Source organism: Protopterus annectens, chromosome 7.part1, assembly GCF_019279795.1.
Source record: "Protopterus annectens isolate FY-2018-M chromosome 7.part1, PAN1.0, whole genome shotgun sequence".
Lineage (NCBI taxonomy): Eukaryota > Metazoa > Chordata > Ceratodontiformes > Protopteridae > Protopterus > Protopterus annectens.
The window spans coordinates 219,369,561-219,387,060 of record NC_056740.1 but is presented as its reverse complement, the minus strand read 5'-3'; the positions used below and the strand labels follow the sequence as shown (position 1 = coordinate 219,387,060).

General features: G+C 35.9%; 1 protein-coding gene across 2 annotated transcripts in view; it reads left to right on the top strand.

Moving 5' to 3' along the window:
* The window catches only part of SLC51B (solute carrier family 51 subunit beta), a 186,040-nt gene that overhangs the window by 110,652 nt on the left and 57,888 nt on the right, over positions 1-17,500 (top strand). The window contains exon 3 of one of the 2 annotated variants that reach the window (XM_044078666.1): positions 16,257-16,634. The exons of the other annotated variant lie outside the window; for it this stretch is intronic. Within the exon in view, the coding sequence (XP_043934601.1) occupies positions 16,257-16,634 (378 nt within the window). The remainder of the gene's footprint in view (positions 1-16,256; positions 16,635-17,500) is intronic. 2 annotated transcript variants of the gene reach the window in all.

Sequence of the window (17,500 nt, the reverse complement as noted above, 5' to 3'; positions counted from 1 at the left end):
ATTGTTGCCTCACAGCTACCAGGTTTTCTGGTTTGCTTCTAGTTTGGGGTGGCTTCTGTCAATATCTCCTCCCTATATTTTTGTGGATTTGCTCTCGTGCCCCGCCATTTTACAAAGACGGTCTGCAGTATTAATCCCTCATGCCTCTGCTGAAAATTGCTTTTGTTCTGTCCGCAGTAAAATTGACCGCATTTGAATTTCAAACTTCATGTTCTTCAGAATACATAGTAGCACAACCTTATTTATAGCAATTTCCTAAGTTTATAAGATGAATAAATTAAATTTGCCCCTATTTTTGGGACTGTATTCCCCATTATTGGCTTTGTCCAGGTTTTTGTGCTAAGGTTGACAGCTATGGCAAGAACTGAATTCACTGAATATGGACTGTAGAATTGTGCATATTTACTGATAAAGGTGCACTGTAGAATTGTGCATATTTACTGATAATGGTGGACTGTAGAATTGTGCATATTTACTAATAATGGTGGACTGTGGAATTGTGCATATTTACTAATAATGGTGGACTGTAGAATTGTGTATATTTACTAATAATGGTGGACTGTGGAAGTCTGAGTAGACTTTTTATGATAAATGTTCTCAACTGGGCAGTTTTGCCATTATGGGTGCATATGTTTTGTTTCATTGCTTACTGGAAAAATGTTCAAAACAAATTTAAAACACCCTCTAACAAGTGTACTGTATTGTACAAGGAATATAATTTTAGTACAATGAGGAAGGTGTATCAAAGAGCACATGTATGTTTCATATGCAAGGGGCCTATGATTCGAAAACAGCCCAAAATTAATCTTTATCTGCCACTGGCAAATGTATTTTCTTTGAATGTGGGTTTCAATGCTGTTTCAATGAATGTGAGTTTCAAGGGCAGAGAAGTTTTAATGCTAAGTTTTCATTGTGAGACTGCATTGCTCTGTTTAACAGGTGACTTAATGTTTGTGCTGTAAAATACAAAATAAAACTTTCAAATGAAGTCCAACTCATCATTGAAGTAAAGCAGTATGCACATTAGTGTTTATGGTAAATGGAGTGAAATAGCCAAGTAATGGCTCATTGGAATGGCTGCAGAGGCTCCATTCAACCATTATTTTGTCAGGGTGGGCAGCAAACTCAGACAGGCCCAGCTGAACTATACCTCCCAACTGTCCAGATTTTCAAAGAATGAATAGATTTTTGCTTCTTATTTTGGTTTGTTGTTCATAAAATTTGTAGTTTTAATTCCTAAATGATTTGCCAGAAGTCACTAAATAATAAGTTTCAGACTTCATAACCTTCATAAAAATGCATGTTAAAGTAAGAGCCGTTCTATCAACTGTCTCAATTTATACAAGAGCAATTTTTAGTACTGTTTATATGTGCCCCCAATATATTTGGCCTTGTTCAGATTTACTGCATTAACAGGTTGAGAGGTACATGCAAATAAATTGCTTTTATAGAATTAGGCATAGCCAACCTCTCAACTGTCCCCAATTTTTGGCTCAAAATGTTGCTCTTCCCCCTAATAATCCCTCCGCAAAATAGCAATTTTGGAAGAAAACATGGAGGGTTTACAATTAAGAAATAACTGTATATCTTACTGTTAGACATCAAGAATAAAGTGGTAACTAATGCCCTATATGGACATGTGTCTGAAAATCCAGGGTATTCATTTAGTTTTATAGTTATTTAAAATGTGACTACTAACCTTCGTGGAGGAGACATTGTCAACAAAACTGAAAAGGAAGAAACCAGATAGATCATGAACCTCAGAGCTAATCTGTTTCAGGGCTTAACAGAATAGTTCCTATTAAGCCCATTTTGAAAGAGAGAAGCCTGATTAAGAAATGAAATGGAGGCTTAAGGAAGGCATGTATTTGATTGCTGTATGTGATTGGCTGGGAAATTAAGGATCCCTATTTTAAAAGTAGTAAGTCAGGTCTACACACTAGGATATGAAGAAGGTTTTTTAACTGAAAGCACTTATCCCGTTTGACCTGCAATCTGAACTGCACAATTTGTGCTTTTTATTTCTTTGTTTTATTAAAGCTTGTATCATAACAGAATTTTTCAGTGCACTTCTCGTTGTGGTGGGAAGCCTTTTTTATTTTACAGTCAATTAAAGTAAGCATGCAAAAAAATATATATATATATATATATCTGTGTGTGTGTGTATTTATATGTAAGTTTATATATGTATGTATATATATATATATATATCTATAACATTGCATATATATATATATATATATATATATATATCTATATATATATATATGTGTGTGTGTGTGTGTGTGTGTGTGTGTGTGTATATATATATATATATATATATATATATATATATATATATATACACATATACACATATACATTAGTTGAACACACATACTTTATATATATACACACACACACAAGACAGATTGCGCCGCACACACATTAATATTACACACACATTAGTTAATATTACATTGGCCATTGGCCACATATATACATATATATATGCATATGTGTGTGTGTGTGTGTGTGTGTGTGTGTGTGTGTGTGTGTGTGTGTGTGTGTGTGTGTGTGAGAATATCTACTTTTATTTGTCAAAGTTATGTTTCTTCAACAAACAAAAGTACACACGACCCTAATTACAGTGCAGTGCACTTCAAAGTGCACTCGTGACTGGTTCACCGAACCAGTAACAAAAATAAAAATGCATGCTACTTTATATATACTAACTCTGAGATCACACGACAGTGGAGAAACTGGTATATTCCCTTATCCTCACTGAAGCATTCTTGTAACATGTAGTACAATCTCGGAGTTAGTATATATAAAGTAGTGGGGGTATGGGGGTGAAGGGGGGCTTGCCCTCCTGCAAAACTGCCTTTATAGTGTGCAATTTTATTTTTATTACCAGTTCGCTGAACCGGAATTCACGAAAGTGCACTTTCGTTGATGTGTACTTTTAAGTAATTGGGGGTCATACTTTTTTTGTCGAAGAAATGTAACTTTGACAAATAAAAGTAGACCCATGTATAGATATATATGGGTGGACTTCAACATTGGTTTAGATTACTGCATATAGTCAGCTAAGGAGATGTCAACAGGTGTGTGAGTTAATGAAAGTTATGTTGGAAAATGACTTTTTTTATATTTAATCATTATTACTATCAGCAGAAAAAGAGTGCAGTTATGGGAGCAGCAGCGGCTCCTACGTAGACCAATTTAGTGATGGGTTGGTGGGGCACTAATAATCTTACCACTGTTCTTTGTTATTATGATGACATTTTATACTACAAAGGTTTGTTGATGATTTTTTTTTTATTTGGGGTGGTACTAGGATGGAATTGAAAGAATTTGTTGCAGCTTTGAACAACAGTACATAATTTTTGATATTTAATATGGTTACTGTTGGTTATGAAGTCAATTATTTGGATATTTTAGTGACCTGTGACTGTGAAAACAAGCTTACTTGGAAGATTTTTAGAAAGCCCTATTTTGTAAACAATTATTTGCATTATTCCATAAAACACTCTTGTTTTATTAAAGACAAAATTCCTAGAGGTCAGATTCTTAGGTTATCTAGATTAACCCCAGATTATCATATTTTGGTCTGGTATAAATTAAATTATAGAAATGTTTGTAGAGAGAGGTTATTTTAAGTCAACATTGATTAGGACTGCTGGGGAAATTTTAAGTAAAACAACAACCTATTTTAAATGATGGTGTTTGTGTAAAGAATTCTAGAGATGATCAGAATGATTTAATAATTGTGTTTTGTAAGTGTCTGATGGAAATAACATAAAAAATATTATTACGGAAAATTGCAATATATTAAAAGGCAATGTTGATTTAGTTAGTATTATAAGTTTAAGACAAAGTTTTGTTTTTAACAAGGGAGCTATATTAAACAAAACTTGAGAGGCATGGTACCTTTGCACTATCCAATCAAATTCAGAAGCAATGGTTGTTATAGGTGTGGTTTTTGTTCTATATGCAGTTATACTTTGGAAGATGCAAATATTAATATATAGCACTTTTGAAATAAAACATATTTTGATTGTAGTTCTGTAGGTATAGTTTATATTGCAATTTGTTCATTTTGTGAGGCATTCTATGTAGGCATGACTATGTGGATGCTACCAAAAAGATTCAAAAATAATTAAAAAGCACTATTAAAAGCAAAGTTAAAATTACACCTTATATATGCACACTAGAATTTGAAAAGAATATATTAAAAATTATTTTAGTGTGCTTATAGGTTTTTTTTTTTTTAGATTCAAGAGATGGAAATTATAGAAATAGGTTGGAGAAGTTAGAGATGATTTGGCAGATTAAATTGCATTCTATCAGTTTTTTAAGTGACAAAAAAACCTGTTGAATAAGTGGAATCATCTGATGGAAGTTCACGAAAAGACAATAAGTGAATGAAAGCGCTTATTTTTAATAAATTCCTGTTGGATCAGCGACTTTTTTCCTTGTCAACCTCTTTTTTTTGTTCTTATTAAACTATTGAGTAAGTATATATAATTAGCTGGGGGTGTGGGGGCTTGGAGCAGAAGGGCTTGCTCTCCTGTAAAAACAATTTTTTTAAATTTTTGCTGTAAAAATGGCATGCTCTGAGGTTCTTTGTTAGTGCATGTGTGGTAATGTATAAATACTCTCTTTGTCAGTCTTTTGTGGTTGACATTTATGAGGTTGACGTATGGGTTATTCAATGAAACTGACTATGCATATATATATATATATATATATATATATATATATATATACATATCCTTACCTTGAACCCACTGCAAAAGAGGAGGTGGAATAAATGCACATTTCTAGGATAGACTGTAATTAATAAAGGCATGTATATAAGTGTATAGGCTGGTTACATAATCCAGAAATACGTATTAGCAGGTTGATTACAACATTCTAACAAACATACACAAACCATGACAGACACCTATTCTACTTTTCCATATACTGCAGTGGAAAACACATTTAATAAAACCAACATACAGCACACACAAAATATATGCAACAGCCATACACCACCACCAAATGCTAAATCCAATAATAATATAATATAAAAAATATAAAAAGAAAAAAAATCAGGCAACCTTTTCTATTCACTTCAGTGGTGGAGTTTTGGGGAGGGGCACAAGCAAAACAAAAGTACAAGGACACAAAATGTACACTATTAGCTGCTTGAAACAGCATCCACCACCTAGATTGAACTTAAATCACATAAATAGTTCAATAAAAATGAGAAAATAATAAGAAAAAAATAAGTAGGATAAGGCTTAAAAATTAAACTATCAGAACATAGGACAATGTGTTAAAATGTGAAAATCATATAAAATACATTAATATTACAATATACAGATAAGAACAGTCCTACAACAGATAAAAGCAAATAAAATTTAGAACACTTAGCTCAGAAAAAAACATGCTCTTATTTAGCAATAGTGGAAAGAGATGCAAAGTGAATTTTGATTTAAAGTTATATGATATGATGACACCCCCTACCACCGATGAGTACTATTCTTCCTTTGGATGGCTGTTTTGTTTATTTTCATATATCTTAATTCAACACAACATTTCCATTCTACTTATATTTCTACAATTGTTTTTTACATTTAAAATTTGTACAATATTTTCTATATTTTATATCTTCAATTTTATAAACCTTTATACCTCTCAACCTCTTAGAGCAAGAAATATGGATGGACAAAGCCATGTATGAAAGTAGGGCAAAGGCCCCAAAATAGGGACAGTTTTTAAATATTGCTCTTACAAATTTAGAAAGTTGATAAAATAACATGTTTTACATTAGCATGAATTTTCTGAAGGATATGAAGTCTGAGACTTAAATGTCTGACATTATTTTATAACTTTAATCTTTAATAATTTACCACTAATTTGCCAGAAAACCACAATTTTATGAAAAATGGACCAAAAATGTGAGGCAAAAATTTGGACATTCTGTGAAAATCTATACAGTTGAGAGGTATGCAAACCTTATTTCAGCCAACACATCTTAATTATTCCTATTTCTTATTATAAAGCAATTCATCACATCTTCTTTTTTAAAGCAATAAAAAACTCTAATAATAATTTTCCATTTTTCCAGAAAACACACACACACACACACACACATATAAATATATATATATATATATATATATATATATATATATATATATGCTCCCTAAATATCACAATGTTCCTAATATACACATATTTAACATATATACTTTCTTTCTAAAGGATACCTAGAATGATGTCCACCAAATAATTATCTTCTTTATTTCATTCAGAATTTCTCTATATTATTCTATTATTTTTCTGCTTTTGCCAAACCTGATTTCTAATATGTTCATCTAATTTCTAGTAAAATATATTCCATTTATCTTCATTTTTTGCACCAAAACCTTTACTCTTTGACCTATTTAACCATAATCCAGTTTTACTTAACCCACTTTCCATTATTGTCATAATTTCCATCATCCATACTATATTTTTGTTACAATTACTAAACCATCCACATATGAAACATACATAGGTACGTATTGTTATACCTTTTTACACATCTTATCCTACTTCTCTCATTTCATCAATGCATTTTTGTATTATGAATTCATTACTAGCACAAATAAGCACATACTCACCAGACATCCCTATTTCACTCTTTTTCCCTTCACCCAATACATCTTATAACACTTTCATTAATATTTTTATTATTTTTCCAACCCCATATTCCCCCAAAATGTCCTTCATCTCCTCACAACTTACTGAATCAAATGCTTTTGCTATGTAACAACCAGCTGACCTTACATCTTTATTTCCTCTTAAAATAGTGTCTATTATTCTCTTATTATTACTAGCATTTCCTTTACTTGTTTTTTGTTTACTCTATATACCCCTTTACCTAGCACTTCTTCCAAAACAATCTCCATTTCTGTTTTCATTAACTTCATAAAGATTTTATAATCAGCATTCCCCAGTGTTATGGGCCTTCAGTTCTTAATTTGTCATCTTTCTTCAATATAAATTTAATCACACCAGCACATATCTTTTCATCTTCTATTCAATCCTCTAACCATTCTTTCAGCATTTCCAGAAATACTTGTTTTTTTTCATTTATACATATCCCTTTATAAAACCCATAACTTAACCCATTAAGGCTTGGTCCTGATTCTTTCTTCCATTCTTTCATAACTTCTTCCAATTATTTCACTTCAGTTCTATCTTCTAATTTGCATTTTGGTCTATCCAAAATTGACTATACATTTCATGTTCCCCTTTTATCTTCTCCCTAGTATACATTATTTCTACAATTTTCTGCTATCACCATCATTTCTTCTTGTTCACATTTTACCACCCCACTCTCATCTACCATTCCTTTCATCTGCTTAAGCTTCTTTTCCTAAAAAGGATGACATTTTTCCTTGTTTCCCTTTACAAATACTTCCATAAAACAATGCATTATTTTTTTTCTTTATTTCTTGTACATTTTCTTTTCTGTTTTTCTTGCTGTATTGCATTCTTCTTCCATTCCTTTGTCAAAAATGTTCATCTTGTTTTTATGTTCCACTTTACTTCTGTTTTTACTATTCACTCTCTACTTTCAAAAAGTTGTTTAATATTTCTCTTTAAACACTACCCATGGTTTTGTCCAACTTTCATAAAATACTGTCATTGTTATCTATTCTTTCCATAATCTACTAAGTTCCTCCTTCATTTCTTTATTTTCATTTGTATCATCTGTTAACCATTTTATTTCTTTTCCTTTTATTATTTCTTCATTACAACTGCCATAGCCCGTATTGCTCTATGTTCTGATAATCTCCTTTTCTCCCCCACCTACATTTCCTTCATATCACTTGAATACATAACATGATTTACTTCTGTTTTAAAAATCCATCTTTTGCATGTCCACCCTCTACTTGTTCCTGTTTTAAGATTTCCACATTATATCACTTATTTTATCTTCTTTACATCTTGTGTTATTTTCCCATCTTCTTTGCTTATCATATAGTTAAAGTCCTCAGTCATAACTATTGACATACTTACTCTTACATATTTTTATATTCCTCAAACAACTTTTTCTGACATGTTTGTATATGCATATATTGTTATTACCCTCACATAACTTCCATTTTTTTCTAGCATCATGTATATATCATCACCCTGCCTGGTATTACAGTTGTTATCCAATATTTCATTTAATCTTCTCTTATTAATACCCCTAACCCATAACAAATTTCATATTCTGCTGGACATGTAATCTTTTCCCCCAAACAGTTTCAATTGTTTCTCTTTTTTATGTTCAATATATCTTGTATCCAGCAAACATAATACATCTACATTTTTCTTTTTGGATCATTCAACAGCCATTAAACATTTACTGCATTGTTTTTCCACCTTATTTTTTTCTTTTTCTTACCTGCCTTGCAAAAGATTTACCATATTTTTCTCTTATTTCTCTGAGTCACCATCTTCCTCTTCTTCACTTGCCAACCCATCATGCTTACTTTCTGCTGTATCTGAATCCCTTTTACCATTATTCATTCCTCTTGCTCTATTTCTTAACCTCAAGTAATATTTCTTTCACTTTCTTCCCTACTTACATCAACCATTGAATTTTCTTCCTGAATATTATTTTGTACATAGTGTCTTTCCTGCTTCTTAATTTCTTCTTCATGAACTCATTCTTTTTCCAGTACTAGATATTCAAACCGAAATGGCCAGGCTCATTACATTTTCTACAAAACAGTTGACAGTTTCTCTTAGTATGCCCCCCCCCCCCTCACATTGCCTACATGGTCATTTTGTGCATTCTTGAACCAAATGTTTTTCATCCCCACAATAGAAAGGGTAACTTTCTGGTAGAAGAAGATTGAATGTTCGAGTTTCAGTTGCCTGGTTCTACTTGCTGACTATTGGCGTTCCTCCATAGGAAATCACTGTCGGTGAGTTGTGCTGGAAGTGATTTCCTTTTGGGGGAATTTCCCTCTCTTGTGAGTTAGTATATTTAAGTTCAGGGGATGTGAGGGCTTGCCCACCTCATTGGGGGTACAGGGGGACTTACCCCTACAAAAAGAAAACACTTAAAGAGTCTTTTTCAACATTTTTTTTTTTTTGGTGAATGCAGTTTGGGAATTTCGATCTTTAATTTATTCACCTCCATCCCCACATATTAGAAGCCAATAGGAACAGGCCTTCATTTGATCCCAGTACCCAACAGTTGCTATTTTCCTATTCATTTACTGCATTGTTTTAAATATGCTGGAATTTTCCATCACATATAGCCAGTGTAACCCACACTTCCCATCCATCTCTCTGACCAAACATTTTTGCTAACATATATTTTCTTTATGTCACATATTTTATCATGTATTCGCTTTATCACATATTGTCAGAAAAAAAAAACAGTTCAAGTTTAAATCTCTGCACTTCCAAAGTTCTGAATTCCACAGTCAGTTTTTAAACTGCAAGCCAAAGTTCTGAAAATAAAGTCTTCCCAAGGTAATAAGTTATTTATGTTTTGCTGTGCCACTGTTTCTGACAAGCACATCTCTTTACACAGTGCACTGTTTGTTGTTCCTTGCCTTACAACAGTTGCACACTTTTTTTTCTTTACATCATTTCTGCCATCCACAGTACCCTGATGCAGAAGCATATTCTTAACATTGTTACTCCATAAGCCAGACATGCTTCTATACTTTCGGCCTCTGTAGTCTGCTTCTCCACCCCATTACCAACTTCATTATCTGACAGCATCAGCAACACTTGATCTGTTACAGCACTTCATATCACCTCTTCTCCTACATTTGGTTTTCCTTCCTTCATTAAATTCTTATATGCCTCCGTATCCAGACCTCCAGTTTGCTATTCCATAAACAGGGTTTCATCTTGCCTTGATTCACGCTTGAATTTTTTTCCAGCAGCAAATTCTACTCCTTCACCCATGTTTGAATTCTCCAAATAATAGTGACTGCTCTGTGGTGCCACTTATTGCTCAAAATGAGTAGGGGAAGTCCCCTGGTTCTCTGGCCCACTGTCCCCTAGTTCATATGAATACTACTTTGGAGTTTCCCCTGAAAAGAGGATACTGGCCTAGTTTGAATAACCCAGTCAACAAAGAGCAAATGCTATAGTTATATGGGTTCTCCCCAAAATCTCAAATCCAGCGCTCAAAATAATGGAGAAGAAAAATGTTAAAAAAGATACATGGACAGCATGGGGGGGGGGCTCTGGTAAATAAAATAAGAAATACTGTATATTACAGGGTATGGGAAGGCAGTTATTGACTAATGGCATCATTCATTTGAAACTCATTCCCAAAATCAGTTAGTACAGCCCAGGCCCCCAATATATATATATATATATATGTAGAGAGAGAGATAGAAAGAAAGAGAGAAAGAGAGAGAGAGAGCACTTAGCTACACAAAGGCACAAGTACACACACACACACACACACACATGCACACACACACACACACACACACACACACACACACACACACACACACACACACACACACACACACACACACACACACACACACTCACACACATTGGATTCTGTTTCTATTTTTGGTGTCTGCCTCCACCATATTTTTTAATATTCTGGCACTCCTCCAATATTTCCCTTATAAGACAGAGAGGAGGTAAGGGCATTCCATTATGGTGCTGACTTGGCAATGGGGGAGTGTTTTCGCCCATGGCTTACCCTTAACCACACCCACTATGCATGGCATGCAGTGATATCAGTACAGTATGTGTGTATTTGCTACTACTTGAACATTCCTTTCCCTAGATGATTTGTCTGTGCTTCCATTGTACTTTTTGTTTGCCGGAGCTAGAATCCCTGACCTCAACTGAGGATCATAGCCAGGCAGGTGACCCACATTCTACCAGAATGGGCACTCCAGCATTAAAGCCATTCATTTCCATCCTTCTTGTGTCCTGATTCTCCTATATTTGTGTCTATGTGGTTTCAGGGTCTCAGTCTGAACTTCATCCTGTTATGTAAAAGTTAACGCAAATGGAATAATTAGTCTGACTCACATGAATTATGCCTAAACAAATATTTGTCGTTGCTGTTACAAATGTCTGAAGTTTCTAAAACTTTGGAATTATTTTTTTCAGATGCTAATATAAATCTCTGTGTATAAAAACACTGATAAAGGCACCTTGCAATTCTTGCTAAGGTCAATGGTGGCTATTGACTTCAAGGAATGCGGGGAAGCTGCAAGAAGCTCCTGAGTGGCTGGAAATTAATTGGAATGGGGTGAGATTGTATTATAGCAGATCAATGCCCATTTACCTGTGATCACTCAACAGGTGGAGTCAGTCATTTTCATCCACAGATTGCCACACTACCTACTCATTCTAGTTGCTTTATTGACTATATATATCTCAATTGTCTGATTGTGATCAACAGGGCAAGCCTTAGGTGAACTGGAGCCCTATATAAAGGGCAACATAGGACCCTTCTGATACACACTTTTCACCCTTCATCCCCCAGTGCTTCTTCTCTCTTTCAACCAATTCTGGCCTAACACAGTTTGTGTGTGTGTGTGTGTGTGTGTGCGCGCGTGCGTGTGTGCATGTGTGTGTGCGTGCATGTGTGTGTGTGCGCGTGCGCGCGTGCGTGTGTGTGTGTGTGTTTGTGTGTGCGCGAGTGTGTGTGTTTCAACACTTTGTCTTTGTTTTTTAGCCTTTTTTTCATCCTTTTGACAACACCATAACTAGCCAAGACTGCACTGTAATAAAAGTGGTGGAAATAAGTGAACTAAGCTGGGGGTCGAGGGGCGTTTAGGACCCAGTAAGTCATAGGGTGCTACATAATCTGATGGAGTAAATGCAGATGCTACACAGAAGACATTTCAGCCCTCCAAAAATTATCAATAGAACTAAATGTTCTATTGATGACAATGCTACTACCAATGATTATTTGATATCATATGTACCCTGCACAGACCATCACAGCCAGCCAGTTATTGTCTACAAAGCCACGTATACAACTGTGTAAACTTCAAATCTCTGACTGTAATCAAACGAATGAATGAATAAATGTACAAATAATAGACTAGGAATGTATTTAAGCTTGCTGCTGTCAAAACCATACAGTGCAGCCTATTGCAACCCCTTTCACACACAAATGTGACCACAGCTGCAGTCACTAGTATGACTGTGTACACTTCTGATCTCTGCTTGCAATCAGTGAATAAGTAGGTACATAAAAACTTTCTGAACATTTATTTCATCTTGTTGCTGTCAAAACTATGTAACTCCCTTCCTATCTCTTTCTGACACACTCACACACACACACACACACACACACACACACACACACACACACACACACACACACACACACACACACACACGCACACGCACACACAAACACACACTCATGTGACCACAGTTACAGCCACTTGTGTGACTGGTAATACCTCAGAACTCTGCTTGGAATAGAAAGAATAAAAGCAAAAATGACCCAAGAACACATTTCAGCTTGCTGTCGTCAGAACCATACAGCTCCACCCATTGTAACTCCCCACTCACAAACAAATTACAGCCATTTGTATGACTGTATGCTTCAGATCTCAGCTTGCTGTCAAATGAATAAATAAACACATAAATAATGACCAAATACATTTTTTAAGCTTTCTTCTGTCAGAACCTTACACTGCAAACCCTTGCAACCCCTCTCTCCACACACACACACACACACACACACACACACACACACACACACACACACACACACACACACACACACACACACACACACACACACACACATATCCCCACATGAACATAGGTTCATAGGTAGGTACTAGGTTATTGGCCTTGGGGCCTATATAAGCCTCGCCAAAAGGTACCTTGGCTTTCACCACCCAAGAAAATTATTTTCCTGTGTCCTTTTCGAGCAGAGCCACAGAAGTCATCCCCAGGGTGAATTTCCTATTTCCCATCCAATCATTAAGATTTTTCTTGAAGAGTGCTAATGAGGAGCTCTGTTTGACATAGATAGTCTGTTCCAGAGTATGGGAAGTCTCTGGGACAGGAATCTATCCCTCCAGCATGTGCTGTTTATTGTGGTGACAAGGTTTAGGTCCCTACAGCGTGTAGCTCAGAGGGATTGGGACTTTTTTAAGTGGAGCATGTCCAACAGCTCTGGGTTTGACATAGCTTTGCATCTTAGGCAGATATTGCCTCTGAGTATGCGATATGCAATGAAGTAAAGCTGGAGTTTTTTTTATACGGTCTGCGTAGGGCATCTGTTTGAGGCCAGTAATCCTCTTTATGAGGTATTTCTGTGGCCTCTCCAGTTGTTGTAGATGTCTTGTGAGGTACATACCAAAAGGGGTGCTATACTCTATAATGGATCTAATGAGTGATGAGTAGAGGGGAACAATGACCTCTTTTTTCCTGGATGAGAAACCTTTTGTGATGACGTGTGCCACGTAGAAGGATTTCCTGACCACTGTGGCGATGTGATTATCAAAGGAGAGACTACTATCCACCTGTGTCCCAAGGTCTCTTATCATACTTTTGGTGTTAAGTAGACTACCACCTATGTAGTAGTTCATGCGTACAGAGTTTTTTCGAAAGGGGATAACAATGCACTTTTTGGCATTGAGCTTCAGGCCATGGCTTTGACACCAGGCATCTGTCTCAGTGAGGCCCTTTTGTAGGCACACACAGTACCTCTCAGTTGTCCCTGATTTTCAGGGATGCTCCCAACTTTGGCTTGAAATCTTGAGCTTTCCCTACTAATCCTCCCTAAAACTGGTAATTGTGGGAGAAAAGATTCACTTTATAGCCTCGAACTACTGAAATGTCGAAATTCAATATGTAGAGGCTATAAAGTCGAAACCTAACAAGAACAAAAACTCAGAAGCGCGAAATTCAAAATCTCGCATACTGGAGATTTTGAATTAGCGCTTCTAATCTCCACAAACACACACCTCCCCCCCACACACAAGCTTTGTACTACATAAAAGCAGGAGGCCGAGCCCCCCTGCACCCCCCCCATGTGGGGGGCTACACCCCCCCTACTTAAATATTCTAACTCCGAGGTCGCACTACACACAAAAACACACAAAACACCACCACACAAACTACATTCTCCTCGCACACACACATCACAGCAACAAAACACACTAACACACACCACAGCCCCTACCCAAAACCCTTAACACATCAACACCTACCTGAATCCATAACTACAGCGAAACACCAGATGTGCTAATTCAAAACCTCCGGTATGCGAGGTTTTGAATTTCACACTTCTGAGGTTTCGCTCTTTTCAGGATTCCACTTTATGAACTTGAAGTGCTGAATTTCGATATTTCAGTATTTCGAGCTTCTAAAGTGAATCCGGGAGAAAATATGGTAGATTACACTTAATAAGCTTCCTTTAGTTCAGAAGATGCATGGTATTCACATTCTCTTGTTCTGTTAACTTGTCAAGTTAATAGTACTAAAAAGTTTCACTATTTGTCAAAAAAGGACTTTCTGTCTTAGCAGCACCCACAGTCATATTAAAAAATAAAAATAAATGCTAAAAACAACAAAACAACAGAATGATTACTCTCAGATCCATAACTCATCTCTGTGTACTTCTTCCACTTTTTCAGGCTGTCTCAGGCAACCGAGGCAGCATGAACCAATTGGAAGTAGCCGTCATTGCTTCATGCAGCAGTCCAGTCAGCCAGCCTTGACAAGTAAGCTGATATTTTTTTTTCTTAACAGAACATGGAACTCAGCACATGCATGAAATTCTGATTTCCCTTAACAGGAATGATGGCTTCTTTTTTTGTTTTACCTTTAAAATAATGTTGTTTGTCTTTTCGGCTTTTCCTGGTTAGGGGTTGCCACAACAGAACTCCGGTCCGCTAATGATTGGCAGCAGATTTTTTATGGTGCCGAGTTACCAGCCCAATGCTAAACCTTCAGTGAAGGCACGCCCATTCACGCATGTCTTTCGGAGGCCACTTGACCGTGGGGAGGACATGCAGACTCCACACGGAAGGCACTCCAGCCGAGAACCGAACAGGAGAACCTCTTGCTGCGAGGCAACAATGCTACAATAAAATAAAAATGAAAATATTTCAGCTCTGTTTTTGTTGGAGGGGCTGCAGGTCAGCAGCCTGTGCCATGAGTCATCCCCCCCCAGGTTAAGCATAATTTAATGACCCATTTTGTGTGGAGTTTCCTTATAGTTATGTGGCATTAAGTCATCTTACAAAAAAAGCAGAGAAACCTAACAGTCCATAGAAGGATATGAGATTAGGAAGTCACAAACTCAATCTGCATTTATTTTTCAGGGAGCTTTTGCTAAGGCTGTCTACTCTGTATATAAAATGTAAACTTTTATTCTTTATTTCTCATAGTGGTAAAGATGAGATAGCAAACTAGTCAGTTTTTAATATACCATGAACTCAGAGTACTGAGGAGTAGATGTGTATTTCTGTGAATAAATACACAAGAACATAAAGAACGTTGTTTGTAAGGAATGTGAGTTCCTATGTAAGTTCTGCCTGAAACCATTCCTTATTTTTTTCTTGAGGAGCATCATTTTTTCAGCATGCTACATACATGTATTCTACTGTACATGTTAATGTTGGGCACATTGAGCCATTAGGAGTATGCAGATTACAGTGATGAAGTTCAACAAGTTACAGAGTAGATGAGCTGCAGTTTGTTTTAAAATCATGTTCTGGAGCAACAACATTATTTATTAAGTTTCCTGAGTTATACTTTTTTTTTTTTTACTTTCTAATCAACTAAATGAAAGTGTTTATGGTAATGTGTTTCTTTTCTACATGCTTATGTAAATGGCAAGCAAGATAGCACTTTCAAAGTTATGTTTAATACCCAGATCTCTAGGCTAACGCTTTGGATCTAAATATATTAGCATCTTTGTCTTTTATGAAGCACATCTGTTGGAACTGGTTAATGAAGCAGAGATATGATACTGGGAAAAATGTAAAAATCAAAAGAGTTTGCCAGCTTATTTATGCCTTTATTGGTAAGTGCATGTTGCAAATTGTTTGCATTGTTTCTTACTTAACTGCATGTTACTTCGCTTTTAACAGTACTAATATTACTACAAAGCCTACAGTACAAAAATTACTACAAAGCCTAAATTTGGGTTAATAAACCATTCTAACTTTTCATTGTATTAACACATTTAATTTGCATTTCTTAGAATTAACAAGCTTGCATTTCTTCAATCAGTGATGACTAACCTCTCTGTTTTACAGGAGCTACAAGTTTCTTAATCAAAAACATTAGACATAAACAATGCATGCAAGCCAGTTTGGAAGATGGGAACTTGCATCTTAAGAATTGTAACATCAACTCAAAGCTTCAGCATTGGCTCTGGAAAGATAATTTCATGTTAGTGAATAAAGGCACAATGAAATGCCTTTCTGCCTACAGTGGGTCTGGAGTAGTTCAGACTGCTTCATGTGAAAATACAGATGGTATAAAATGGAAATGTATTACTGACAGGCTGCAGTCTTGGGAACATTCCAAATATCTATCGGCCAATATTAGCAATGTCTTTTTAGCTGATGAAAAAAATAGCAATGCCAAGTGGATGGCAACTGGAGGCATGACTTTGTGTGATAAAAGTATGGGTAAGTACCATGTTTCTATGAAACTGTGCAATATAGTTTACAGAACTGTAATGGTGAAACTGCTATATGTAATATGTATACACTTGTTCAAGTGCACACACACATAGGCTGGTATTCATAGTCTGGGGATTTACAAATTACTTATAGTTTTCTGTGAATAGCAGCAGTACACGGATATACAAATAAAGTCAGCGAAAGTTATTTGCAATTAATCCAGAAAAGTGACGTCTTTTTTAAAAACATGCTTACTTCTCACAAAAGAGTAAATTATATAAAGATCAGCATTACAAAGCTGAGAATCACTTTCCAAAATCATGAGGGTTTGTGTTAGTTTTTTTTTTGCTTATCCCCAGTGAGCATGCCTAAGCGCAGTCATGCTTAAAACATTTAAGGAAAGGTGCAGACTGCACCGTACTTAAAATTTTTTTTTTAAAGAAAAGGGGGTTATAATGTTTTATATAAGAGTATCCTTTTGTGGACAACTTTATGGCTTCATTAAAGAGTAGAAAGGGAGATATAGAAAAGACTGAAAAAGGGGAGACAAATAAAGAGTGCGACACAGGTGAGAAAAATCAAAGACAGTTTGTGCTGGAAGAGGTTGGAGAGGATGGGCACTATGTTTTTGTCGGGGGGCAGACCTCCATATTTTTGCCTATTTTTAATATACGAGAGAGTGGTATGGGTAGGAAATAGGTAAGAGACAGTAGGAGAAAGGAGAAAGTAGAGGACCTGATGTTGACGGGGTAGGGATCTGTGTTTGTGTGGTGTACAGTACCTCCACCAGTACATCCTCTACAAAGCTCCAAAGGCGCCTTTCAGTGAGGCTTTCCAGGTTGCCATGTGCTGGAGAGCCTGCAAGACCAGTG